Source organism: Leptodactylus fuscus, chromosome 5 (genome assembly GCF_031893055.1).
Source record: "Leptodactylus fuscus isolate aLepFus1 chromosome 5, aLepFus1.hap2, whole genome shotgun sequence".
Lineage (NCBI taxonomy): Eukaryota > Metazoa > Chordata > Amphibia > Anura > Leptodactylidae > Leptodactylus > Leptodactylus fuscus.
The window spans coordinates 117,476,747-117,503,634 of record NC_134269.1 but is presented as its reverse complement, the minus strand read 5'-3'; the positions used below and the strand labels follow the sequence as shown (position 1 = coordinate 117,503,634).

Below are 26,888 nucleotides of genomic sequence, written 5' to 3'. Positions count from 1 at the left end.
CTAGTTACCACGTCGGAATAGCCTTTAAAAAGGCTATCCGTCTCTTACCTGTGGAAGTGCTCTCCGCCGCGCCGTTCGTTCAAAATACCGGTTTGTACCGGTATGCTAATGAGTTCTCTCGCAGCGATGGGGGCGTCCCCATCGCAGGAGCAGCGATGGGGGCATCCCCATTGCAGCTCGAAAACTGACCGCAGCGCCGCCTCTCTGTTCTTCGGTGTCCTCCCCTTGTTTCTTCAGCGTACTGTCGGACGCCTGCGCAGTACGCTCTGTTCGGCGAAGATTGCCAAATGTACTGCGCATGCGCGAAATTACGGTCCCAGCCATAGTGCGGGCACCGCACTTTCGCGCATGCGCAGTACGTTCGGCAATCTTCGCCGAACAGAGAGCATACTGCGCAGGCGTCCGACAGACGCTGAAGAGGCAAGGGGAGGACACTGAAGACCAGCGAGGCGGCGCTGCGGTCAGTTTTCGAGCTGCAATGGGGACGCCCCCATCGCTGCTCCTGCGATGGGGACGCCCCCATCGCTGCGAGAGAACTCATTAGCATACCGGTACAAACTGGTATTTTGAACGAATGGCGCGGCGGAGAGCACTTCCACAGGTAAGAGACGAATAGCCTTTTTAAAGGCTATTCCGACGTGGTAACTAGAAAAAAAAAGTGTTTTAGTGGTAGAATCCCTTTAAACAGGAGTCTGTTGACACTAAAAATGTTATCAAACCAGCAACGTTACATTATAGTGCTCAGAGCCATGAGAACAGTGCTGTAATTTGTTTGTAGAATGGTCGCTTCATTTTGCTGAAAAGCTGCTTTTTATTCCTATGCAAATGAGTTACATCGGGGCATGTTTTTGTTGGGTGAACAAAAGATATTCCCCTTGCATGGGAGGAAGATTTGATTATATCAGTGTTGCTGGAAGGGGTATTAAGCAAGAGGAAGATGTTGCTGCCATGTTCCACTGTCCCAGAACATACTCCCGATGCTTTCTTAGCTCATTTGCATAGGAATAAAAAGCATTTTTTTGTCAAAATCAAGCAGCCATTCTACAATCAAATTATCGCAATGTGCTTATGCCTCTGAGCACTATTAGGTGCTGTGACTAGTTTAAGGCCGGGCCCCACAAGACTGAAATGCAGCATTTTACAGTAATCCCATGCCCACTTTGCAGTAAAAACCGTGGTGTGGACCTGCCAAGATTTCCAAAACCGGCATGGTTTTGGAAATCACAGCATGTCAATTATACCTAAGAAACGCTGGCAGTTTCTCCATGAGTATTATTGTAACAGAAAGTCCGAAACCTCTGCAAACTTTCTGTCTAAAGCGCTGCAGTAAGAATCGCAATGTGTTGCTGCCGCGGGTTTTCTCGCAGCGCTTTATTGCTGAGGGACGCTCCCTGGGGCCTTAGCCTAATAAAGTTTTTGGTGTTGATAAACTACCCTTAAATCTTATTCTTTCAGAATATAAAGTGCCCAGTTTATAGTCTTTAGTTTATGCATCAGTTCATTTAGTATTCCTGATATTTATTACTATTCATTTTATGCCGTTTTATCACATACAACACATTCTGAAGAAGTATTTGGTTACTCACGTGGGGAGAGCTCAGATACATTGAACACATAAGAAGAACTGTTGAATACTGGAGGATATTCATCAACTGGAATTGTTTTAATATACACATAAATATTCTCTAAAATAAAGAATACACAGAGCATTGATTTTATTGCAGTTTATAAATGAAATATACGCTGCACATAAAATTACATTACTTACGTTTGTAATATGGAGAGGCTATGTCCTGTACTGAAATTGTTAAGCTGTATTCATTGCCTGCACCTATATTACTGGGGTCTTCAAAGTCCAAATTACCTGTTAACTAAAGGAAAAAGTACATAGGTATTAATGGAATGGTTTACGCAAACAAATGAACAACATTGGATCACTATCTGCTCCAAATCCCCATACAGCCATCAACTAATTCAATAGTAGTATATCCACCCCTTATTGTTTTATGTAAAGAATATTAACTTAACATCTCCATTAGTAAGAGGCAGTCCAGTCTTGGAGATATCTGATCTAATGTTGGTTCCACACTTGGCTGTATTCATGATGCCCATATTAGTGAACAGAGAGAGATACATTCACATGTATGACCACCTTCCTATTTTTGCTCATCCTCAATGTGGCAGTCATAAACTGCCTTGCTAAATACGAGGGGAGTTGGAGGAATCTTGAATGCCTAAGCCTTAGAAACATTTAGACATGAAATAGAATATCTGTTCTATTATGTCACGTTTCTTAGTTCTCTCTGCTTCTGTGAAATCTGTGGGACAACCATCAACTCTGAAGATGTTCAAGAGTGGATCAATCACTGTATATTTTCCATACCTGTATACCCGGAAAGCTAGGTGTCACTCCCTGTGGCACTTAAAATTATTATCAAATTAATTGTCATATGTGGTTTTAAATTTAGTGCCAGAAAAATAGATACAAAAGAATACCAACTATTATTTTTCCAGATCCTGCCGGAATCATTTGAAATCGTTCATTGCTCCCAAGCCCAGACATTCCAGTGAAATTAAATGCATTGTTTATGGGGTCAATATCAATATCGTTGCACTGATCACGGAGATCCGTAATGAGAGAGCCATTTACTTGAGTTTCAGGTACAGCATAGCTGTTAAAATGGAAAAGAAAAATACAGATACTCACTACTGTGCAGTATACAAGTGAATGAGTATGGATTAAACTATACAGCTAACTGTGATACACAAACCTATAAAAAGAAATTACATTTTCACTGAAAAAAATTCTTGTAAACATCAGGATATGTTTGCATTATGAGAATGGTTTGGGTTTCATATAGTTTAATGTATATAATTCACTGAAACATTATTGCAGTGTGCACCACTGTCAGAGTTTCTTTCATAATCTAAATAATATCACTTTAATAAAATAAAGCAAGAAACACCCAGATAGAGATATCGGATTGATGCAGAACTTGGCTTGCAGTTATATCTCGGGCAGATATGTAAATGATTACAAATGTGGACTGCTTAGACACTGGGTCTTGTCACATGATGGAGTAAACGAGTTTCCCCACTGCCCTATAAAAAGGCTCTTAGAAGCCACTTTTGGACAGTGTACCTCTTACTGCGGGCTGGCTGACAGTTAAACATGCCTCTATGATGCACACAAAAATATTTTGCCCAGTTTTCAGACTTTATGGGGGGTACATCATTAGACTAACGGAAGCAAGGTGGTCATTTTGATATATTGCCCACCGTCTAGGCTGTGCTGGCCTAGTTGTTAGTAGGTGTTAGGAGTAGTGATGACATGAGAAGTGATATAGAACTCTTGCTGAATCTGTAGCACTAGGATCCAATATTGCTTAGATATTGATCAGAGAACAGAGAAGGTTCAAACAGGTGGGAGCTGTTTGTGATAGGCTGAGGACAGCTCACAGTTGTACACATTAGGCCTTATTGGCTGGACCAGTTGCAGCAACATGTCTGTGCCAGATTGGAACACTTCCTAGATTTATTGCCAGTCAAGCATTTATGGGACCAGCTGGGACACCAGCTTCCGCAAGCTATGAGTGTGCAGGATAAGTGCGTATTTATCTGTGAATCAAATCAAACTAACAACATCATAGATTTCTCAAAACTGCACAGATATTATTCCTATAGAAAATCAGCCTTAGAAAACAAATATTTAACATCTGGAACTTATTAATGTCAATTCATTGATCAATTTTAATGTTTTTTTTTTTTTCAATAAAGAGGGCAAAAGGGTTTGGGTGATAAAAGACTGTCCATCCTTGCCATGGGCACGGTTAGTTAGGAAGCTTGTATGGAATGTATATGTCTATAGACAAAATTTATATATTGTATAGATATACTGTATAACTAGATGTGTGTACATGTGTGTGTATGTGGGGAGCCTACATCTGTGTTTTGAATTACTGCTAATAGTGAATTTTTTTCATTGCCTTAATAAAGACTCTGATAGTAAATCTTCCAGTTTTGACTTTGTATATATATATATATATATATATATATATATATATATATCTATGCAACATATAGAAACTACAACAAATATTTTAAAAAAGACAAAAGAGAGTAAGAAAACGTTAAGTGGTAATAAAGATTGCTTCATACCTCCATGCATACTGAGTACACACCGGAGGGTTGTCATTTATATCCTGAATAGTGATGTTGATAGTTGTGTAGTTTGAGTTTCCAGAACTTGGAAGGTCAGTCACTTTGATTTCTAGAGATATAATATTGTTAAGCCTGAGGGTTTTAGCATCAACATCTATTCTCTTGGCAACCTGAATCACACCAGACACTGAAATGTAAAGCAAGAAAAAAATACCTATGAAGATCTCTATAAAATGTTATTTTGGCAGACATTATCTGGTATACTTTTATTTTTAAACTAAGTCCTTACAAAACCAAGCCTTGACACAGTTTTCCCTGTTAGCTGCATTACTGCAGTTTGCCCTGAAATGTTAATGTCTTCCAATGGAAGAATAAGCTGCAAGTTATCTCTCATGTCTGCTCTCCCCTCTTAGCCTTTGTATTATACAGGTAAGACCACCAGTGTGCTGCAAGACTATGCTTGTTATAAACAGCACACTTTTATCTCTGTATTTATATTCAGAGAAAAACATAGGCACTGTTATAGCACTTATCAGGGCTCAGAAGCTGAGAGAATTCTGTAGCGCTGACAGACTGCTCCAATAGGCAAAGTGCCAGGGCCCCGTGATCGTGAGGGGGGCCTACTCAGCTTCCGAGTGCTGACAGTCTCACTATGTCTCTCACCACTTTCCACTTTCCCCCAAGTAAACTAAAGGTGTTTATGCCGGCTGACAGATCCCTCCTCTTCCTGGAGTCTTGTACTGTAATGGATGACAGGCTGATCTATTACATTGTGGATGTGTCAGACTAGTGTAATCAGTCCCTGACTCGGATTCATGTATATGATCTGTCCATTATGCATGTGTGTACATATTCTGTCGTGTGTGTGTGTGTGTGTGTGTGCATGTTCTATATTGTGTATTAAATTTTTCCAGAAAATGAAGTATTTCTCCAAGAAAATTATTGCAGTTACAAATGCTTTGTTATACACATGTTAATTTTCTTCATGTGTATTTGAACAACACAAAAAAAAAAACAGAGAAAAAAGGCAAATTGGACATAATTTTACACAAAAGTCCAAAAATGGGCCCGACAAAATTGTTGGCAACTTTTCAAAATTGTGGGTAATAATTTTGTTTCGAGCATGTGATGCTCATTCAAAAACACCTATGCAAAGTAATAGATGTCAACAATATAAAAATCATACCTGCAACTAGATAAAGAGGAGAGAAGTTGACTCAATCTTTTCATTGTGTGTCACACTAAGCATGGAGAACAGAAATAGGGGAAGAGAACTGTCTGAGGACTTGAGAACCAAAATTATGGAAAAACATCAACAATCTCAAGGTTTTAAGTCCATCTCCAGAGATCTTGAAGTACCTTTGTCTACGATGCACAATATAATAAAGTTTGCAACCTATGGCACTGTAGCTAATCTGCTTGGATGTGGACAAAAGAGAAAAATTTATGAAAAGTTTCAATGCAGGCTAGTCCGGATGATGGATAAGCAGCCCCAATCAGGTTCCAAATAAATTCAAGCTGTCCTGCAGGCTCAGGGTGCATCAGTGTCAGTGCAAACTGTCCGTTCACATTTGAATGAAATGAAACGCTATGGCAGGACACCCAGGAGAACCCCACTGCTGACACAGAGACATAAAAAAAACTAGACAGCAGATTGTCAAAATGTACATAAGTCAAAATCCTTCTGGGAAAACGTCTTGTGGACAGAAGAGACCAAGATAGAGTTATTTTGGTCAAACACATCATTCTACTGTTTACTGAAAACAGAATGAAGCCTACAAAGAAAAGAACACAGTACCAACAGTCAAATACAGTAGAGGTTCAAATATGTTTTCGGGTTGCTTTGCTGTCTCTGGCACTGGGTCTCTTCACTGTGTGGAACATATAGTTTTGTAATCATGGCACTACATACTCAATAGTAATTCCTGAAGCACTGGAAAGGTTTCAACCCAATAAATAATGCAAATAGAATCCAGGAACTCAGTGGCTTGACTTTGCGTAATTTAGTTTATGCATATCAATTTTATATACACAAGAGATGCAATCCATATAATGTCCACATCTACTAATATGCTCCATTCCTCCATACAGTTATCTTCTGGAATCCGGTCTGATGAAAGTCTATGTTTGGATTGAACACTTTCACATGACATTATATGGATTGCATTTCCTTTGCATACATAATTGGATAAGGCACCCTTTAAAATTTCAAATGAGAGGTGGAAGAAGCTTTTCGATGGTAATGAGAAGCGATTGATTTCAGTTACTTGTTCCAAAGGGTGTGCAAACAAATATTAAGATGAGGGTGCCAGCAATTTTATCCAGCCCATTTTTGGAGTTTTGTGAGATATTATAGAATTTTTGGCTTTATTTTCTCTTATGTTGTTCCAAAGTACACAAAGGAAATAAACATGTGTATAACAAAACATATGTAATTGCAATCATTTTCTGGAAAAAAATTCATTTTCTGGAAAAATTTCAGGGGTGCCAACACATATATGTATATATGCGCACGCACACACATACATACTGGTACATTCTTGGTGTATAGATGTATTCCTCTTCATTTTGCAATGTCTGAATGGGACTTAACACTTATATACTACCTCTGTATTACACTACTTCTCATCCTCTGACCATTTTAGCAGGTTTGCCTCAGTAGGTCTGCACTGTTTTTTGCAACAGTGCTTTTGGATAAAAAGGCTGCTCCCCCACTACAGTTGTGCAAAAAGAGGGTCCATTGAGGTTCTGCCATCCAAGGGCCCACACAAACCTGTAATCAGATCTGGAGGGCATATTTAAGAATATCTGACAAACAGAGCTACTATGCACAAGACAGGGAATAAGTGTCCACTCACTGGAGTCTGATCACACAAACACACTGACTCTCCATTTACAAGGAGGCCCTTAGGGGAACTTTTAGATCAGTGGGGAATCTGGCGATCAGTCTTCCAATAATTGGACACTTATCTCCTGTCCAGTGGATAGAGGATAAGTGTCCATAATGGGACAACCCCTTTAAACTACAAGTTTAAATATGATCCTGCAGATGGGAATATCGCTTTAAGTCACGAAGCGAGACAATAAATAAAAAGAATGAAAGTGGTTGTCCCAAGGACAGCCGTCTCTATGATGGTCCTATACTCTGATAGGGACAAAAATTTTAAGAGAGCTGAATAATAAGAGTGTGAAGTGGCTGAATCATACTTGGTTACTATAGATTGTTACAGTAATTTTTATGGTTGTTATTACTGTATAGTGAGAGTATGTAATAAAATTTTACATATATACGGTATATATATATATATATATATATATATATATATATATATATATATGTATAAAATTGTACTATACTCATCTTACATTCATTTATTGAGAAGTACTGGTTTGGTGTATTGATGCTATAGTACAGTGTACTTATAAAACCAGCATTGTCTGGATCCTTAGCAGTTATTGTGGCAACTACAGCCCCTGGATTCTCTTCCTCCGGCATGGTGAATGTTGTAGTTGTCCTAAAAATAAATACAATAAATTTATCTTTCACAATAATTGTGACTTGACATACATAATATAATGATTTAAAGGAGCATTCCAATTTATAATATTTATGGCATATCCATAGTATATGCCATAAATATCCCACCTCTGGGACTAGCACTTATCTCAAGAACTGGGTCCCTGACAACATCTTGTGGATGCAGTGAATACAGAGTATGCTATCCATGCACTGTTCTTTCTATTCACTCTTATGAGACATCCAAAAATACCCAAACAGGGAACCACAGGGGAGCCCTGCTCTTAAGAGCCATAAATGTACTAGATTGAAATACCCAATTTAAAATATACATGTGCTCAAATATAGTATTAGTAATTATTCTCTAAATCTGTTTTAAATTGCAGAACATTTTCTAGGTTCCAAAATATGGTGGAAAAACGTTCTTCACACATGACCTATACATTCACACAAAAGCTTACTTTTCACTTTACAGAACTAGAATGCTAAAGCTAGATGTCAGAGTAAAAATACATGGATCAGCTCACTAAAACGAAAAAATTACTTCCTATGATATAAGTAAGTAGAAATAAAATGATATGAATAAGACACACAGTAAGAAGGATTTCCAACTACTTGCATTAATAAAATCATCAAAATACATACATAGTGAAGTAAGGAGTTCCATCATTGATGTTGGTTATCATGACTACCAGACTTCCATTTACAGACAATCCTCCTGAATCTGTTACTTTCACAGTAAGTGAATAACTAATACAAGGAAACACAATAATATTATTCTGTGTTTTAAAATAAATATAATCATTTACAATTATTTTTATTCTTAATACACTGGTTTTGGATTTTCAGGTTTAAAGAGGACCTTTCACCACTTTTGGGCACATGCAGTGTTATATACTGCCAGAAAGCCGACAGTGCGCGGAGTTCAGCACACTGTCGGCTTTCCCGATCTGTGCCCGGTGTAAAGAGCTTACGGTGCCGGTACCGTAGTGCTCTATGGTCAGAAGGGCTTTTCTGACCATTAGCCAGAGACGTCCTTCTGCCTCGCGGCGCCAATCGCGCTGTACTGTGGCGTGGGGGAGGAACTCCCCCCTCCCGCTCCTGATAACACCCGTCTATGGACGAGCTGTGTGAGCAGAGGGAGGGGACGTTCCTCCCGGCTCCACAGCACAGCGCGATTGGCGCCGCAAGGCAGAAGAACGTCTCTGGCTAATGGTCAGAAACGCCCTTCTGACCAGAGAGCACTACGGTACCGGCACCGTAAGCTCTTTACACCGGGCACAGATCAGGAAAGCCGACAGTGCGCTGAACTCAGCGCACTGTCGGCTTTCTGGCAGTATATGACACTGCATGTGCCCAAAAGTGGTGAAAGGTCCTCTTTAAAGCATACATAACCTTTCAACAGTCATATGTTAAATAAGCAGATAACTCATTATGTCCCTTATGCCAAGGTACGGGGTATGAACTATTGATTTAGGCAAAGTCTGTCGAAAATGGAGTGACCATTTAAACTAGATTACAAGTAGTAATTCAAATTATACTGACATTTGACTTGAATTATACAAACTGCTTTCAGCTTTATAGAAATTCCACATTCAAATATGGTAACACACATGTCCACAAATCCAGGTCCAACTGGGAGTTCAATTATTAAAAGAAATTTCATTACATTTCCATTCAGATTTTCTCAACTAAATGCTTATAGTAACTGTCAGTTTGGAAAACAGAGGTGACCAAAGTCATTTTTCATTTTTCTAGACTAATATAAAAATTGTAGGGCCAAACTCAAATAACCATGTGTTACTTTAAGGAATGATTCACTTTTACCTGTGTGGATCAGTTTCATAGTCAAATGTCTTTGTAGACCGTATTACGCCAGTTGAAGAGACAGTAAATGGAGCTGAAGCAGGCAACAGGGAGTACTGCAAAATATATTAGGGTTAGCAGCTACTAGAATTACAGATACATGTTGTATTACTTTGTAGAAAATCAAATAACATTAATTACAAATAACTATACAAATTATTTAGCAATATAAATTACAATGATATACATAGTTACACTATGAATATATTTTAACGTAAATACATTTTCTGATTGTGTAGGGAAAATTAAAAATATCTTTGCACTAGCTGGCACACACCCAAGCTATAAAATTCAGAAAACTAACCGTTAGTGCACTTGTGGGATCCTCAGGATCAGATGCTAGAATTGTGTAAATGTTTCCTTGTGCCGTTTCTTCTTGAATATAAATTGTCACAACTAAGAAACATAAAAGTTATAAACAATATATTGAGAAAAATATACGGGACTGATATTTTCACTAACATATTGGAGTGGTAAAATAATTCTTAAATGTGTGATACTCAATATGTTGGTCATGTCAAGCAAATATACTAAAATATGTAGTACACAAGCTCTGCTATTTTTAGACTCAGGCCCCGCGTTGCAGGAACAATTTTAGGTGCAGAACTTGCTGCACTGTTTGAGCCAAAGCCAAGAATGGCTACAAAAGGAATGGGAAATATATAGGAAGTCCTTATATTTCTACCCTCTGCTCAATCCACTCCTGGCTTTGGCTCAAAAAACAGCAAAATCTGTAACAAAAAAAAAGCTGTTTTTTAAGTATATGGGGCCTCAGCCTTAAAGGATCTCAAGAATCCTATTTATACTGCTTATGTAAATTGAAGACTTTTCATAAACATATTACTTTAGAAATTCTGCTTTGTTCTCCTGCTATGTGACCTTATTCCTCCCATTGTTTACACAGCGTTACTATAACCATGGACCTGTGAGACAGGACAAAGTGACTCACAAAGGACTCACAAAGGACTCACTGCTCTTGCTGGCAGGACAATCTGTTTATCTAATTGCAGTTTGCTGATAAATCCCTATCTGTTATCTCTCTTTGTAAACACACAGATAACACTGAGTCCATTCTGTACAAGCATCTGCATATTATCTGATCTGTATAAGTGAGACTTCTCCGGCAATTAGCAAGAAGGAGGGGGAAGGAGGAGAAATACAGAAAGTGAGAAGCAAAGACTGCAGCCAGACTGATGAACACTGAGATGGGAAAACCCCTTTAAGACAGACAAGTCTGTTTGTTGTCCAGAATGGACACACCTGGCCTGAGTAGCAAGATGCCTTTATCCAGTCCATTTGTGAAGGTGACTGTATTTGCTCTGCTGAATTAACCCTGTAGCACTGTTTCCTGATGCTCTCCTTTGACTTGTACCTGTCTTATCTAATTTCATGAACTCTGCATGTAGTGACCTCTGATTTGTACATCAAGACTTCTTTTTATCATTTTTGGTAACTCAGCTTTCAAATTATCATCTTCAAGCTGTTAGAGGCTATTACGTTTACTCCAGAGACTTGTCCTGGAGTTTCCCAACAGAAAGTCTATAGACGTGAAAGCAGAATTTTTAATTTGAAGATTGCAAAATCCCTCACATTCCACCCTCTGTTTTAGCCCGAGTCAAATCTAATAGTAAAATAGTGGCTTGCATGCCTGCCCTTAACACACAACGTTCCATATGCCCTATACTACTTGCTTCTTTACCAAATGTAAGTTAACCAAAAATTATGGGACAAATCAAAAGGGAGCATACAGGAACAGATGAAACAGTGTTGGCTTGCAGATTTCAGAAGTTTACACAGTGTGGTAATTTCTATAGTTCTCTGTTGCTACTAGAGATGAGCGAGTAGTATTTGATTGAATACCTCCCCTGCATAGTTATTGGTGTAATCGGTCGCATACCACATGGTAAACTCAGAAACAATTCAATTCCTCTCCACCTTCCCTGGTGCTTTTTTACACCAATAGCTATGCAGGGGATGTATTTGATCGAATACTACTCGCTCATCTCTAGTTACAACATTACTAGTATGTGTGAAGTCTCCCCACAGTCAAGAGATGAGCTGTGGCTTTTTTGGCTGTATTGACCACATTATAATGTCAGCAAATGTGTGGGATAGAATTATATACCTTGATTTTGGCTGATACTCACCTTGAGTTGCTAGGTTATCAAGAAACACTGGTGGTTCATTAACATTAGCGAGTTGCACAGTTAAGATTTGTAAATTGGTAGCCATTGTGTCATCCTTCATGTAAATCTGTATGTCAAAACTACTGGGTGTTGTTTCAAAATCAAGTACAGGATTGCCTGTTGTTACCACCTGTAACAAGTGCAACATGTACACATTACACGTTATATGAACAAGCATACAATAATTATATACATATAGATATGTACAAGGAAAACTATGACACAAGGAAAACTATGACGTCATCGGCATCACAGAAACCTGGTGGAACGACATGCATGATTGGAACATACAGATGGAAGGATACAACTTATTCAAAAAGAATAGAACTAATAAAAGAGGGGGTGGAGTTGCATTGTATGTTAAAAAAGAACACATCTCCACAGAAATGACAGTTTTACAGAATGATAATCTACTGGAAATTATTTGGGTAGTAATTCAAGGGAAAAACAATGATAAGGACATCATACTAGGCGTTTATTACAGACCACCAGGACAGACAGAAGACATGGATGAGATTTTTTCACAGCAAATGACCACGCTCTCAAAGAAACATGAAATAGTGATCATGGGAGACTTCAATTACCCTGACATTCATTGGGAAACCCACACAGCCAAGAGTAAAGGCTCCATCAAATTTTTATCTTCTCTAGCAGACAACTTCATTGCCCAGCTAGTAGAAGAAAACACGAGAGGAACATCCATTTTGGACCTAGTCCTAACCAACAAAGAGCACATGGTTGAGGGACTACGGGTAGCAGGGACACTGGGATTCAGCGATCATGCTATACTTGAGTTTGGGGTTGCAAGAAGAAGAAGACCTGAGAAGACACAGACTTCAAGGCTCGACTTTAGCAGGGCAGACTTCAAGAGCCTGAAGGCAAGGGTTAGCAGAATTCCATGGTGCAAAATTCTTAAGCACAAAAATGCACATGAAGGGTGGGAAATCTTCCGTAGGGAAATCATTAAAGCACAGGAACTAACAATACCTAGAAGGAAGAAAAATGGGAAGCACCTAAAAATATCAGGATGGATGACCAAAAAATTACATAACCTGCTAAAAAGGAAAAAGGAAACATACAAAAAGTGGAAGATGGGAACTATACCTAAGGAAGAGTACACAGCAGTCTGCAGACTCTGCAAGACAAGCATCAAAGGAGCTAAGGCTGAACACGAATTGAAGCTTGCAAAAGAGGCAAAGAGTAAGGTAAAAGGATTTTGGGGATATGTTAAAAGCAAAAGAAAAGTGAAGGAGACCATTGGAGTCCTGAAGAATGACAAAGGAGAAACAGTTAACATGGTGGAACAGCAGGTGGAGCTACTAAATTCATATTTTGTATCCGTCTTCTCCCAAGAAACTAATGGAAATATCGACATTAATGGTGATGGAGATGAGGGGAAGGAGGACTCCAAGCTGACTATAAGCGAAGGTCTGGTAAGAGAGCACTTAGCCAAATTACAGGAAACCAAGTCCCCAGGACCAGATGATTTACACCCTAGAGTCCTGAAAGAGATAGCAGAGGAAATAACAGAACCCCTTGCTATAATCTTCGGTAAGTCATGGGAAACAGGAGTGGTCCCTTTAGATTGGAAAAGGGCAAATGTTGTCCCCATCTACAAAAAGGGGAAAAGGGACGATCCAGGAAATTACAGGCCGGTAAGTCTGACCTCGATAGCAGGAAAAATCTTTGAGCAAATTGTCAAGGAACATTTACTTCGGTACCTGGATGGGAAGGCATTAATTAACCAGAGCCAGCACGGCTTTATGACCAATAAATCTTGTCAGACTAACCTGATTTCCTTCTACAACAAAATCACTGAATGGTTGGACCAAGGGAATGCCGTGGACATAGTATATCTTGACTTCAGTAAGGCATTTGATAAAGTATCACATAACCTTCTTATTGAAAAAATGATTAAGTATGGTTTTGACAAAAAAATCAGTTACGTGGATTCACAACTGGCTTAATGATCGGGCACAACGAGTAATACTAAATGGCTACACATCGAACTGGAAGAAAGTCAAAAGCGGGGTGCCGCAGGGCTCTGTTCTGGGCCCAGTACTTTTTAATATCTTTATAAATGATCTGGACAATGGAATTATTGGGGAACTCATAAAATTTGCAGATGATATGAAGATAGGAGGAATAGCCAACACTAGAGAGGAGAGAGAGTGTATTCAAAAGGACTTAGACACACTGGAACAATGGGCTGAGGCGAACAAAATGGTATTTAACAGGGACAAATGCAAAGTTCTACATCTGGGTAACAGAAATGTAAAAAACATATATAGTATGGGAGGAATAGAACTAAGTGATAGCATAGGGGAAAAGGACTTGGGCATAATAGTAGATCACAAATTCAACATGAGCCAACAGTGCGATGCTGCTGCAAAAAAGGCTAATAAAATTCTGGGATGTATTAAGACAAGCATTGAATCTAGATCAAGAGAGGTCATTATTCCGCTGTACTCTTCCCTGGTCAGACCACACCTGGAATACTGTGTACAGTTCTGGGCGCCTCAATTCAAGAAAGACATCGATATATTGGAGCAAGTCCAGAGAAGAGCAACCAAAATGGTGGAAGGTCTGCAAACCATGTACTATGAGGAGCGGCTAAAAGAATTGGGATTGTTTAGTTTGCAGAAGAGAAGGCTGAGGGGAGATTTAATAGCAGTCTACAAATATCTGAAAGGTAGTCACAGTGCAGAGGGATCTACCCTATTCTCATTAGCACAAGGAAGTACAAGAAGCAATGGGATGAAACTAAAGGGAAAGAGATACAGATTAGACATTAGGAAAAACTTTCTGACAGTGAGGGTAGTGAGAGAGTGGAATAGGCTGCCACGGGAGGTGGTGGGCGCTCCATCAATGGAAATCTTCAAGCGGAATCTGGATAAACATATAGCTGGGATGATTTAGGAAAACCTGTACTCGCAGGGGGTTGGACCCGATGGCCCTTGAGGTCCCTTCCAACTCTACTATAAGAATAAGAAAGAATAAGAATAAGATATGTATGTTTGGAGTGATGCTCAGGCCTGCACTATGGAAGTATTAAAACAGCCAAGTGCAAGGCTTTTGTAGACCTCACGTCCACCATCTTCCTGAAGAACTTAAATAGCAGACTTGAGATACAGTAAAGTTCAGAAATAGAAGGGTCATTCAGGGCTGTTCCATATTTAGACATGGTATCTGACAGTTATTGAGTGACATTGGATGGATGAAAAAAATCAACTAGAAAGCACAAGAAAAAAATTATCTTATGCGAGATCTGTCTTTTGCTGATAAATTAATAAGCAAAATGGGACGTTCAAGTGCTTGAGTTTATATAAGAGTGAAGAGACTCCTTAACATTCTACCACTACTATCAGTATTACGATATATCTTTATGGCATACAGCAAACTACCAGTGGATTCCAGGTAAGAACGATAAAACACAGGGTATGTATTGTAGGGTGTACAGCTATATACAGTAAAAATTCTGTGTCTTGTACATTTAGACCAATTCTAATCTATTGTTTTAAGTGCCTTTGTTCTAGGCTGATCTTTGCAGGGACAAGTGGAAATATCTATGTGATGTCTCACAAAGACCTTCTTTACCAATCATGTACCAGTCATGTACCTTCTTTACCAATCATACATATTTTGCATTGGTACCAAGAAGATTTAAATTGTACCTCTGAATAGAACTACAATTCTAAGTACTCATTGGTATGAAAATTAGACTTTTGTGCAAAATATGGGCTTTGCTGCCGCCTGTATGCACACAAGTTGTACATGTTTCATCACACCCAAAACAAAGTAAAAATGGCATGAAAATAAAATGCAATATCAAGATTCCCTAGACTAAGTCAAGTAGCACACAATTGTGTGTCAGCCACCAGCCATGACTGAACGGCATGGCTGGATTATGGGTGGCACATGGATGTCATCCATGTGCTGCCTGTGCAATTCAGTGAATAGGAGCCGCGGAAGTATGGCAGCAAAATTGGGCAGGAATAGGACCTGTTCAGCCCACACTGTTGGCCTGCACCTAGGACTGTGTAATTCACAGTCATGTGCACCGGCCCCCAGAAATGAATGGGTCAGTATGTTATCCAGGAAAATATAGATAGCTCACTGACCTTGCACACTGTCATCTGCAAGGTGCTTTTGACTTAGAAAACATCTGTAACTTTAAAGAAATAATTATTATTAGAATAATTCTTACCAAATAGTTTGGAGGCTTTTGATCAATTGTGAAGGCACTAGTCAGTGGATTGCTGTTTATTATGGTGGGAGTTACAGATAAGTCGGATGTAGAGTTCACAGAGAACGTGTAGACCACAATTCCAGCTGGTTGGTTTTCCATCAATGTTGTACTATTAGGCAGTCCAATGAACAGTAAAGTTCCTCCTCCTTTTAACAAAGATAAGATGCAGTGTAAATACCTCAATGTAAAAAAAAAATGAAATAATAAAAAATGATCTAAGCTTATGTCCATAATGTCAGCTTTCTTTTCACTGATTAGCTATTTTTTCTCCACTTCTTGCCAGGCCTTGGACAACCTTGAAGATGTGCAGATTATATGAGTAGTTTTCATCTATATTTTAAGCTAAAGCCAGAAATGTATTGAATGAAGAGAAGTATAAAAGTTTTCAGAATAATTCATCTTCATCTAATTTTCACATTAGTTTTAGTTTTAAAGTGTGGCTGCAAAATTCTGACTAAGTTGAAACACAGAAGTTCTTAAAGTACAACTTTTGAATTTTATATCTGAAATAACCACCTTGGGTTCACTTGGATGATGCATTCATAGTAAATAGGGATGAGCGAACAGTGAAATATTCGATATTCGTTTTGAATAGCCCCTCAATATTCGACTATTCGAACAACAAATACCAAATCCCATTATAGTCTATGGGGAAAAAAGCTTTGTTTAAGGGGAAACCACTATTCGACTCAGGAGGGTCACTAAGTCCACTATGACACCCGAGGAAATGATGACAGCACCTCTGGAATGCAACTGGGACAACAGGGGAGGCATGCCTGGGGGCATCTAACACGCCCAAGTTATTGTATTACGCCACTAATAATGTGGAAGCTGACTTTTTCCCCATAGGAATGCATTGACCAGCGTTGATTAGCCGATTGCCATACAGTGTACAGCATTCAGCCAATCAACGTTGGTTCTGCTGGAGGAGGCGGAGTCTAAGATCAGTCCACTGCAGTCTCCATTGTGGTCCGATCTCAGGTGTAGCAGAGTTCAGCGCACAGCTCTGCTACATCTCAGGTATAGCAGAGTTCAGCGCACAGCGGGAGCTGACTTTTTTTTCATAGAAATGCATTGACCAGCGTTGATTGGCCGAATGCCATACAGTCTACAGCATTCAGCCAATCAACGATGGTTTTTCCGGAGGAGGCGGAGTCTAAGATCGGTCCACAGCCGTCTCCATTGTGGTCCGATCTCAGATGTAGCAGAGTTGAGCACACAGCTCTGCTATACATGAGATGAAGCAGAGCTGTGCACTCAACTCAGCTACATCTGAGATGTAGTAGAGCTGTGCACTCAACTCTGTTATACCTGAGATGTAGCAAAGCTGTGCGCTCAACTCTGCTACATCTTAGATGTAGTAGAGCTATGCGCTCAACTCTGCTACATCTGAGATGTAGTAGAGCTGTGCGCTCAACTCGGCTACACCTGAGATCGGAACACAATGGAGACTGCTGTGGACTGATCTTAGACTCCACCTCCTCACAGACGAGCCTCCGGCAGAACCAGCGTTGATTGGCCAATGCTGTACACTGTATGACATTCGGCCAATCAACGCTGGTCAATGCATTCCTATGAGAAAAAGGCAGCTCCCGCATAATGCAAACTGCTAGGGTTTCTGACTAGCATATAATGGGCTGCCACAAGATGTGCTTGCAGGTGAAGTTTGAAAGTGATGAGACCTTGCAAGTGAGAGCTAAATGAGAGAGTAAGTTCAATGCAAACACATCGTGGCAGTGCGCCATATGCTAGTCGGGATCGCTGGCAGCTTGTGGTATGCAGGAGCTGACTTTTTCCCATAGGAATGCATTGACCATACTCTTGTATGTATCTCGGGCTGGCAAGGAAGGTATACAGAGCCCCAAAGAGCTGTGTGAGTAAGATTCCTACCTAAATAAAGCTAATTCCTAGCTAACCGTGCCAGTACATCTATCCCTATCTAGGTCACAGTCTTATATGAACCAAATCTGAAATCCACTATTCGTATAAAGTGGAGGTCACCTGATTTAGCCAGCCAATTACTTTTTTCGATTTTTTTCTCGATGCCTACGTTTTCCTACTTCCTATCCCACCTCCCCTGCACAGTTATTGGTGTAAAAAAAGCGCCTGGGAAGGTGGGAGGGGATACTAATTTTTACTGCGTTTGCCTCGTGGTATTCAATTGGAATCAAATATCTCAAACAGCCTGATATTCGATTGAATAACTATTCGATCGAACGCTGTTCGCTCATCTCTAATAGTAAACATTCTCCGATAGATATCTTCCCATCATTAACTGCAAACAAGTATGCTGCTCTTTATGGTATGAAAGAAACATGAATATCTAAATGAAATCCACTTAATAGTATAATGTATTCAGTATGTTATTCATTTATTCATTCTGTATTTTCTGAATTTTATGGTCAAAAGACTTTTAAGTTAAATGCAACTGTTTGTTTTATATTAAGTTATTAAGGTCCTTGTAAATACAACACTTAATATTAGTGTAAATAGAAACACACTTGCTTTTTCAATACACAGTGCAGAGTTATGTACACACTTCATTCCGCAAACTGGTAAAGTACACCTTAGACAAATCTTTAAAACCCTATATAGAATTGCCATACGCTAATGCCCTACTTTGATTTAGATGATAATTTCCAGAAACAGTTAGGAACTTTGGATTCCTATTATTTTACTATTCCCTTTCCATGTATTCACAACTATTCAAAGATTGTATAAACAGATAACGTAATAAACAGTACACAAATCTCACAGTATACATGTGTAACAGAAATCAAATATGGTACTGAAATATCACTGTAGCAATAGAATCAGCAAAGGCATGCTATAGAGGGGAAGAAAATAAAAAGGTATAAAAACAACATAGGGGAAATCACATGGGATTAGGTAGTGCCAAAGTGCAGATGTGAAGTAGATGAGTAAAGTGGACAACTTGTCTGAAAGAAAGTGTGCAGGAGAAGTACTTAATCAGAGCTGAAGACAGTATGGCAGACCCAGGATAGTAGACCTGTGGACCCATGGTAACCAGACAAGTATATGAGATGGTTGCATGAATCTTTTCGTGTAGCATGATGGTATCAGCCCACCGGATAACATTCATCACTGAGAGAAATGGTTTTCTCCAGTTGAAGGCGATGTGGAACCGAGCGGCCGTCAGGATATATTGAAGTTGTTTGAATTGGGCAAATTTAATACTAGTAGGTTTAAGACTAAGGTGAAACATAGGGGCAGTCATTGGGAAAGACTGGTTAAAAAGACGCTGCATCATTCTATGAGGAGCCAGCCAGAAGCGTTGGGCTTTGGCGCAGGTCCACCATACATGTAGAGTAGTACCTAGAGCGTCACATCCCCTATAGGGGTGAGACAGCAGAGTAAAAGCTATGTAATTGGTGAGGAACTAAATAGGTCCTATGAAGAACTTTCAGAGAAGATTCCATAAGGATGACCTGCTAACTGCCTTTCCTAATGGACATGCAACAATCAATCCATTGGGTCGGGGTTAGAATCAAAAGCTCTAGTTCCCAGGCCGCCATAAAGTCGTTTGGTATCAGTAGGAGGGGCATTGAATAGACTGTATATAAAAGAGAGCAACTGCTCCAACTAAACATAGCTTCTCTAAGTCATAGGGGGAAATCTTGGGGATGATTGGAGTGAGTGAACTTGAGAAATGGAAAACCTGTGCAGTCCTGCAGGGGGCAGAGAAAACGTGGCAGTGAAGACCTGACGGTTACAGAGGAAATCGTAGAGACAACAAAACTGAGTGTGTCTCCACCAAACAAACCCTTCAGGCCAAGAAGGAATAGAGGATTATTAAGCACATTTTAAAAGTTATTCTCTATTTCACAGGTAGCCAGTGCAGTGAGTAGAGGATGGGGGTTATGGTAGCATGTCAAAGTTATTTGGTTATTAACCTCGCTTGAGCATTTTGGACTAGCTGAAGGTAATGTCTTTATGTGAAAGACTTACGTATAGAGCATCACAGTCATCTAATTGTGAGTTTATGAAAGCATAGACCAGTATGGATAGATCTTCTGTTGGAATAAGGTGTTTGATTTTTGCTATGTTCTTTAGGTGAAAGTACAAAAATTTGATAAAGGAGGATTCCTGGTATCTGAGAGACAGTTCCCTATCTATAACTACACCCATGTTTAGCACATAGTCTGAGCTTTGAAGGGTTGTGTTACATTGGGATAGAGGTGGTGGATGTGAAAGCTACCATTTCGACAGAGCCAGCATTATGACAGATGTGATATTACTGTACATTACATATAAGTTTTTGATAAAGCGACTTAAGAGGCTATTATTTCTTTTCTGTTCATTTTCTTTCAAGATTACAGTAGTAAGGGAAAATAGTTTTCCATAACAGAGTGTGACTATGTGTCAAATGGACAACAAATATGTTAGGAATTATGATAGTGCCAAATTGCCACAAAAAAACACCAGAATTAGGGCAGGTTCACATCTGAGCCTGAGTCCCCGTTTTCAGGTTTCTGTCTTCTGCCCAAGAAACTGGACAGGAGGCTAAAACCGGCAGTCACTTTTCAAACCCATTCAAACCCGTGAGCAATTTGTGGTCTCTGCGGCAAAACCGCTTTTTTTTAACCGGACACAAACATGCAGGACTTTGTGTCCGGTTAAAAAAAAAAAAAAACATCCCAAAAACTATTTCACCTAATTTGCATATGAAGAAAACTTCATTTCTTGATAATGGAGTGGCAATATTTGGTAAGCCCATAAGGAGCACTACAAGGTACTTTCATTACTTTGATACACTTCTCCTGCTGACAGACTCCACTTAAGCTTTACGTACTTGGTCTGAGAAAGAGCAAGGTACTCTATTTTAAGGTCATGGTTACTTGTAGATAAAATTTGTGTTCTGAGTTTATAACAAGTAGGAGCACGTCTGTACTAACATTTTTACATGTGTAATATATTCATGTGTAATGAAGCATACAATTTTACTGAGAAGTAATACATCAAATAGCATATAGCTACTTCGAAGAAACCTAACACCTTGTGTGTCAAACACTGTGTAAACTAGCAAACCAAATAAGTGTGTCAGTGAGTTCTCCTAGAAAAGTCCATTCAAGGCATTAGTCACTTCTTTGAAGATTGACAAAAGAAAGATAAATTATGACGTCAGATCATGTCTCTGTGCTGGAACTCACTACTGGTACAGCAGACTAAGCTAAGAAAAAAAAAGGGACCCATGGCCACCCTGTTGCCCATAGATGCCTTTCCCCAATACCACTGTGCCACAGGCAACCATGGTTAAACAGATTTTTTGTAACAACCAGCTCTATTGCAGGATGGCCAGGTCTATTTTATCTATGTGAGAAAAAGCATTTGGACTTTCAGGGGTTTTCTGCCTTGTTTTAACAATCAATTTACTGATCAAATTACTGATTAAATTATCGGTAATTAAATTCCTGATCTGTGTGTATTCTGTATCTGTTTAACATGGTTATGAATAGGAGAAATGAGTATGTGATCTGTGAGGTCCAACACTTAGACCCTACACTGATCTGCTATTTCAGCTTTTTCCAGGCAACAGAAGCTACAGCAATGGATAGACAGCACATACAGTCTGCTCATATTCAAGTTATAGTGTTGCACTTCCATGGAACCACCGCTATTCAGTGTACAGGGCTGCTGTGCTGCTCTTTTTATTTAAATAGGAGAGTCTCCGTGCTCTTTTTAGGGATGGACAACCCCTTTAAAACGGAACAAAAAAAAACCAAATATTTCCAGCAGTGATAAATGTTGCACTATAAGGGCAGTTTTAATTTATCATTCAGTATTACAATAAGCACCTAGAAAGCAATATAGGTTTTTGGATTTATCTTTTTTTTTTTTCTTTTTTAAAACATTGATAAAATTGATAAACAAATTCTACTAATAATGAATATAAATGTCATTATTCACATATAAAAGTTTTATGTAATACACAAATACGTAATACTTCATATATTAAACAGTATCTACTGCTTAATCAATGTTGATCATTAGCAGATATACATAATAAGGAAATTATAAATAGGAACCTTACCAGGGCCTATTACACCAAGCAGAAAATAGAGGAGCTTGAGTTTCTCCATCTTCATAGAAGAGCCTGTGTTGTGAATGAATGTGTGCGTACAGTGAATATGTGTGTACAGGTCTAACTTGTGGAATGTCTGGCTTTACCTGCCCTTCTCTTAACTAATCTCCTCCTCTACCTGGAGAGAAAGCTGTCCAGTAAAGAACCAAACAGATTAAAAAAAAAGCGTATCTAAGGGAGAATCTAAACACTATTTGTGTGCCTGCTTCACTTGTCTCCTCCAACTACAGCACTTAGTAACTGACCACCTCACAGTAATACTAACATTTTAGATTGGGGTGTATAGCTTTCTGGAACCACATACAAAGGCAGAAATGCAGTATGTTCACCTTTTTAGCAAAACTATAGCACATTCATTTGATTCCAGTAACTTAACATGGCTTCTTTGTAGTAACAGCTTAAAAAAGTACTGAAGGTGGACTGATGCTTTTTTTTTTTCTTAATGTAGCTCAAGTGCTGTTACTGTATTTAATGTTCATTCCTTTATACTATAGCCAATGAGTAATAGCATAGTTGGTGCTATTCATTTGCATTCAGTTAAAATAATATTTTAATAATAGTTCATTGTGTACAGTAAAACTGAACTTTGGGTTTATTGAAAAACCTAAGCTGTGTATAAACTTGCATTAAAAACATTCTTGTGTAACCATAAAAAATACTACAAGGATCACCTGTTGTCATGTAGTAGACTTCATGCATAGTTCCATAATGTCCATAACATAATTCACACAACAGTGGCCCCTGCAACCTCTATTATGTCCCACAGCAGCCCCTGCAACCTTTATTATGCCCCATAGACTATTGTGCCACTGTGGGGCATAATAGAGGTTGCAGGGAGGCGCTGTGGGGCATAATAGAGGTTGCAGGGGCCACTGTGGGACATTATATATATATATATATATATATATATATATATATATATATATATATACTGTATATATATATACACCTGTATATAGGGGTCGGGTGCGTGGAGAAGTTAAGAGTCAAAGAAGTCTTTGTAGCAAACTTTACAGAGTCAAGTCACAGCTAGAAGAAGTGGTCATGGCGGTCCAAAGAGAAGAGACAGGAAATGTGAAAAGATGTCTCCTGTAAGTAACAAAATATTACTGCACTGTATTCACTGTAATGTCACCACTAGCACCCGCCTCCCCCTTTTCTGCTGCCTGAGGCGGACGATCAAATGATGACCCCCTCCCCTCGGTATTCAGTTGGGGGGGCGTCTTTTGATCATCCCCCTCAGGCAGCAGACAGGCTAGTTTCACCACTGTCTGTACCCTGCTGTTACAACTCATATTACTAACATTGTTGACCTCTCTCTTTTCTGGAATCTTTTCTTCCTCCTTCAAACATGCTGTCATAACCCCACTACTGAAAAAACCCACCTTCGAGCCATCCTGTGCTGCTAACTATTGACTCGTCTCCATCCTCCCCTACAGTGAAATGCTTGGTCTATTCCCGCCTAATCCACTATATCTCTGCTAATTCTCTTCTGGACCCCTTACAATCTGTTTTTCATGCACTACACTCTACAGAAATGGCCCTCACAAAAGTTTCCGATGATCTCCTGATGACTAAATCTAAAGGGAACTATTCACTACTTTTTCTTCTGGATCTCTCAGCAGCATTTGACACTGTAAACCAGGGGCGGATCCAGGGCTGGGCGAGCCGGGCAACCGCCTGGGGCCCCGCGCTTAGCGGGGCCCCGCGGCGCAGCCGGGACCTAACAAAATGGTCCCGGTCGGCATGTCCCGACTCCAACTGAGCTCAGCGTTAAAGCAGGAGCTGAGCTCACAGCTCCTGCTTTAAACGCCTATGTATTCGGCTCATCGGCGTCCTACCGCATAGGCGTTTAAAGCCGGAGCTGTCACAGCTCAGCTCCTGCTTTAACGCTGAGCTCCGGCCTCCGGCATTTGTAACCGCGATGTGATGACGTCATCACATCGCGGCTACAATATGTGTATGAGGGAGAGAGCTGCGAGGGAACGAGGAATGGTGAGTATGTGTGTGAGAACGTGAGAACGGCATGACACTGGGGCAGATGGAGGGGGAGAACGGCATGACACTGGGGCAGATGAAGGGGGAGAACGGCATGACACTGGGGCAGATGAAGGGGGGGAAGAACAGCATGACACTGGGGCAGATGGAGGGGGGAGAATGGCATGACACTGGGGAAGATGAAGGGGGGAAGAACAGCATGACACTGGGGCAGATGGAGGGGGGAGAATGGCATGACACTGGGGCAGATGAAGGGGGGAAGAACAGAATGACACTAGGGCAGATGGAGGGGGGAGAATGGCATGGCACTGGGGCAGATGAAGGGGGGAAGAACAGCATGACACTGGGGCAGATGGAGGGGGGAGAATGGCATGACACTGGGGCAGATGGAGGGGGGAGAATGGCATGACACTGGGGCAAATGGAGGGGGGAGAATGGCATGACACTGGGGCAGATAGAGGGGGAGAGAACAGCATGATACTGGGGCAGATGGAGGGGGGAGAACGGCATGACACTGGGGCAGATGGAGGGGGGAGAACGGCATGACACTGGGGTAGATGGAGGGGGGAGAACGGCATGACACTGGGGCAGATGGAGGGGCGGAGAACAGCATGACACTGGGGCAGATGGAGGGGGGGAGAACAGCATGACACTGGGGCAGATGGAGGGGGGGAGAACGGCATGACACTGGGGCAGATGGAGGGGGAGAACGGCATGACACTAGGGCAGATGAAGGGGGGGAATGGCATGACACTGGGGCAGATGAAGGGGGGAGAACGGCATGACACTGGGGCAGATGAAGGGGGGAGAATGGCATGACACTGGGGCAGAGACGGGGGGGAAATGAAACTGTGGGCAGATAAAGGGGGAGAATGGCATGAAACTGGGGACAGAGATAGAGGGGGGGACATGAAACTAGGGGTAGATGAAGGATGTATATGAAAATGGGGGGGATATAATTTACGGGTGACTGTAGGAGGATTATACTGTGTGGAATCACATGAAAATTGAATGAGAATGGGTGGAGTCAACATAAAAGTGGGCGGGGCCTAATTTGCTGCGGCTTGCTGCGGCACGCTGTGCGCGCCGCACGTTTTGTTCCCTCTTTCTAGTCTTCAACAGTTGGGAAGTACAGGTTAGAAGTGCGAGACCCCCAGTAAGTAGGGCCCCGCCAAAGTCAATTGCCCAGGGCCCCGGAAAACCTGGATCCACCACTGCTGTAGACCACCAACTATTATGCTCCACTCTATTGGCCTAAGAGACAATGTTCCTTCTTGGTTTTCTTCCTATCTTTCTCACCGCTCATTTAGTGTATCATTAGCTGGCGCTATTTCTTCTCTTCTTCCCCTTAATGTTGGGGATCCTCGAGGCTCAGTCCCAAGCCCCCTCGTCTTCTTTCTGTACACAGCCCTTATTGGACAAACCATCAGTAGATTTGGCATTCAATACCATCTTTATGCTCATGACACTCAATAATATACCTCATCCTGTGACATCACTCCTGTACTATTACAGAACACCAGTGACTGTCTCTCAGCTGTCTCTAACATCATGTCTTCTCTATATCTGAAACTGAATCTTTCAAAAGCTTCTTGTGTTCCCTCCATCTACTAACTGACCTAACCCTGATAACTTACTATTATACCAAGGCAGCATGCCCACTGTCTGGGGGGTTGCATTTGACTCAGATCTCACCTTCACCCCACATATTCACCCTTGTATCACTGTGGAAACATCAAACACCCTCATTGTCGCTCTGATTCTGTCTCATTTTCACTATTGCAATTCTCTTCTAATTGGGCTTCATCTTACTAAACTCTCCTCTCTACAATCTGTCCTGAATGCAGACATCAAATTCATCTTTCTGTCATAGCGGTACATCTATCTTGTGTCAGCACCTCCTATATTTCCTCTCTTGTCACTGTTTACTGTCCTAGCCATCCTCTCTGATCTGCCAATGTCCTTAAACTGACATCCACTGTTATCCAAACATCCCAGTCCCATTTCCAAGACTTTTCTTGAGCTGCAACAGTGCTCTGGAATGCTTTAACCATAGACAATCAGATTAATACCCAACTACAGCAGCTTCAAAACTACCCTAAGTTCACATGACCTGATCACATTGTACTACACCTCTGCATACTACACAAATATTTCTTATCTTATTCTGTCCTTCATCCTCTATTCCTCAGATCCTGACTGACATCTAGAACTAACACTGCATTCCCTGCACTTAGTATGTGTATATTCACAGATACCAGCTAGTGATGGGCTCATACATACAGTTAGGACCAGAAATATTTGGACAGTGACACAAGTTTTGTTATTTTACCTGTTTACTAAAACATGTTCAGAAATACAATTATATATATAATATGGGCTGAAAGTGCACACTCCCAGCTGCAATATGAGTTTCCACATCCAAATCGGAGAAAGGGTTTAGGAATCATAGCTCTGTAATGCATAGCCTCCTCTTTTTCAAGGGACCAAAAATAATTGGACAATGGACTCTAAGGGCTGCAATTAACTCTGAAGGCGTCTCCCTCGTAAACCTGTAATCAATGAAGTAGTTAAAAGGTCTGGGGTTGATTCCAGGTGTGTGGTTTTGCATTTGGAAGCTGTTGCTGTGATCAGACAACATGCGGTCAAAGGAACTCTCAATTGAGGTGAAGCAGAACATCCTGAGGCTGAAAAAAAAAAGAAAAAATCCATCAGAGAGATAGCAGACATGCTTGGAGTAGCAAAATCAACAGTCGGGTACATTCTAAGAAAAAAGGAATTGACTGGTGAGCTTGGGAACTCAAAAAG

General features: G+C 40.5%; 1 protein-coding gene across 1 annotated transcript in view; it reads right to left on the bottom strand.

Annotated features, from left to right (window-relative positions):
- The window catches only part of CDHR3 (cadherin related family member 3), a 34,412-nt gene extending 12,332 nt beyond the window's left edge, over window positions 1–22,080 (bottom strand). Inside the window, exons 1-11 of the mRNA XM_075275862.1 lie at window positions 22,032–22,080; window positions 15,938–16,125; window positions 11,692–11,860; window positions 9,849–9,940; window positions 9,506–9,600; window positions 8,324–8,428; window positions 7,528–7,676; window positions 4,159–4,348; window positions 2,501–2,672; window positions 1,769–1,871; window positions 1,587–1,685 (exon numbers count right to left, since the gene is read on the bottom strand). Coding sequence (XP_075131963.1) covers window positions 1,587–1,685; window positions 1,769–1,871; window positions 2,501–2,672; window positions 4,159–4,348; window positions 7,528–7,676; window positions 8,324–8,428; window positions 9,506–9,600; window positions 9,849–9,940; window positions 11,692–11,860; window positions 15,938–16,125; window positions 22,032–22,080 — 1,411 coding nt within the window. The remainder of the gene's footprint in view (window positions 1–1,586; window positions 1,686–1,768; window positions 1,872–2,500; window positions 2,673–4,158; window positions 4,349–7,527; window positions 7,677–8,323; window positions 8,429–9,505; window positions 9,601–9,848; window positions 9,941–11,691; window positions 11,861–15,937; window positions 16,126–22,031) is intronic.
- Window positions 22,081–26,888: the final 4,808 nt, after the last annotated feature.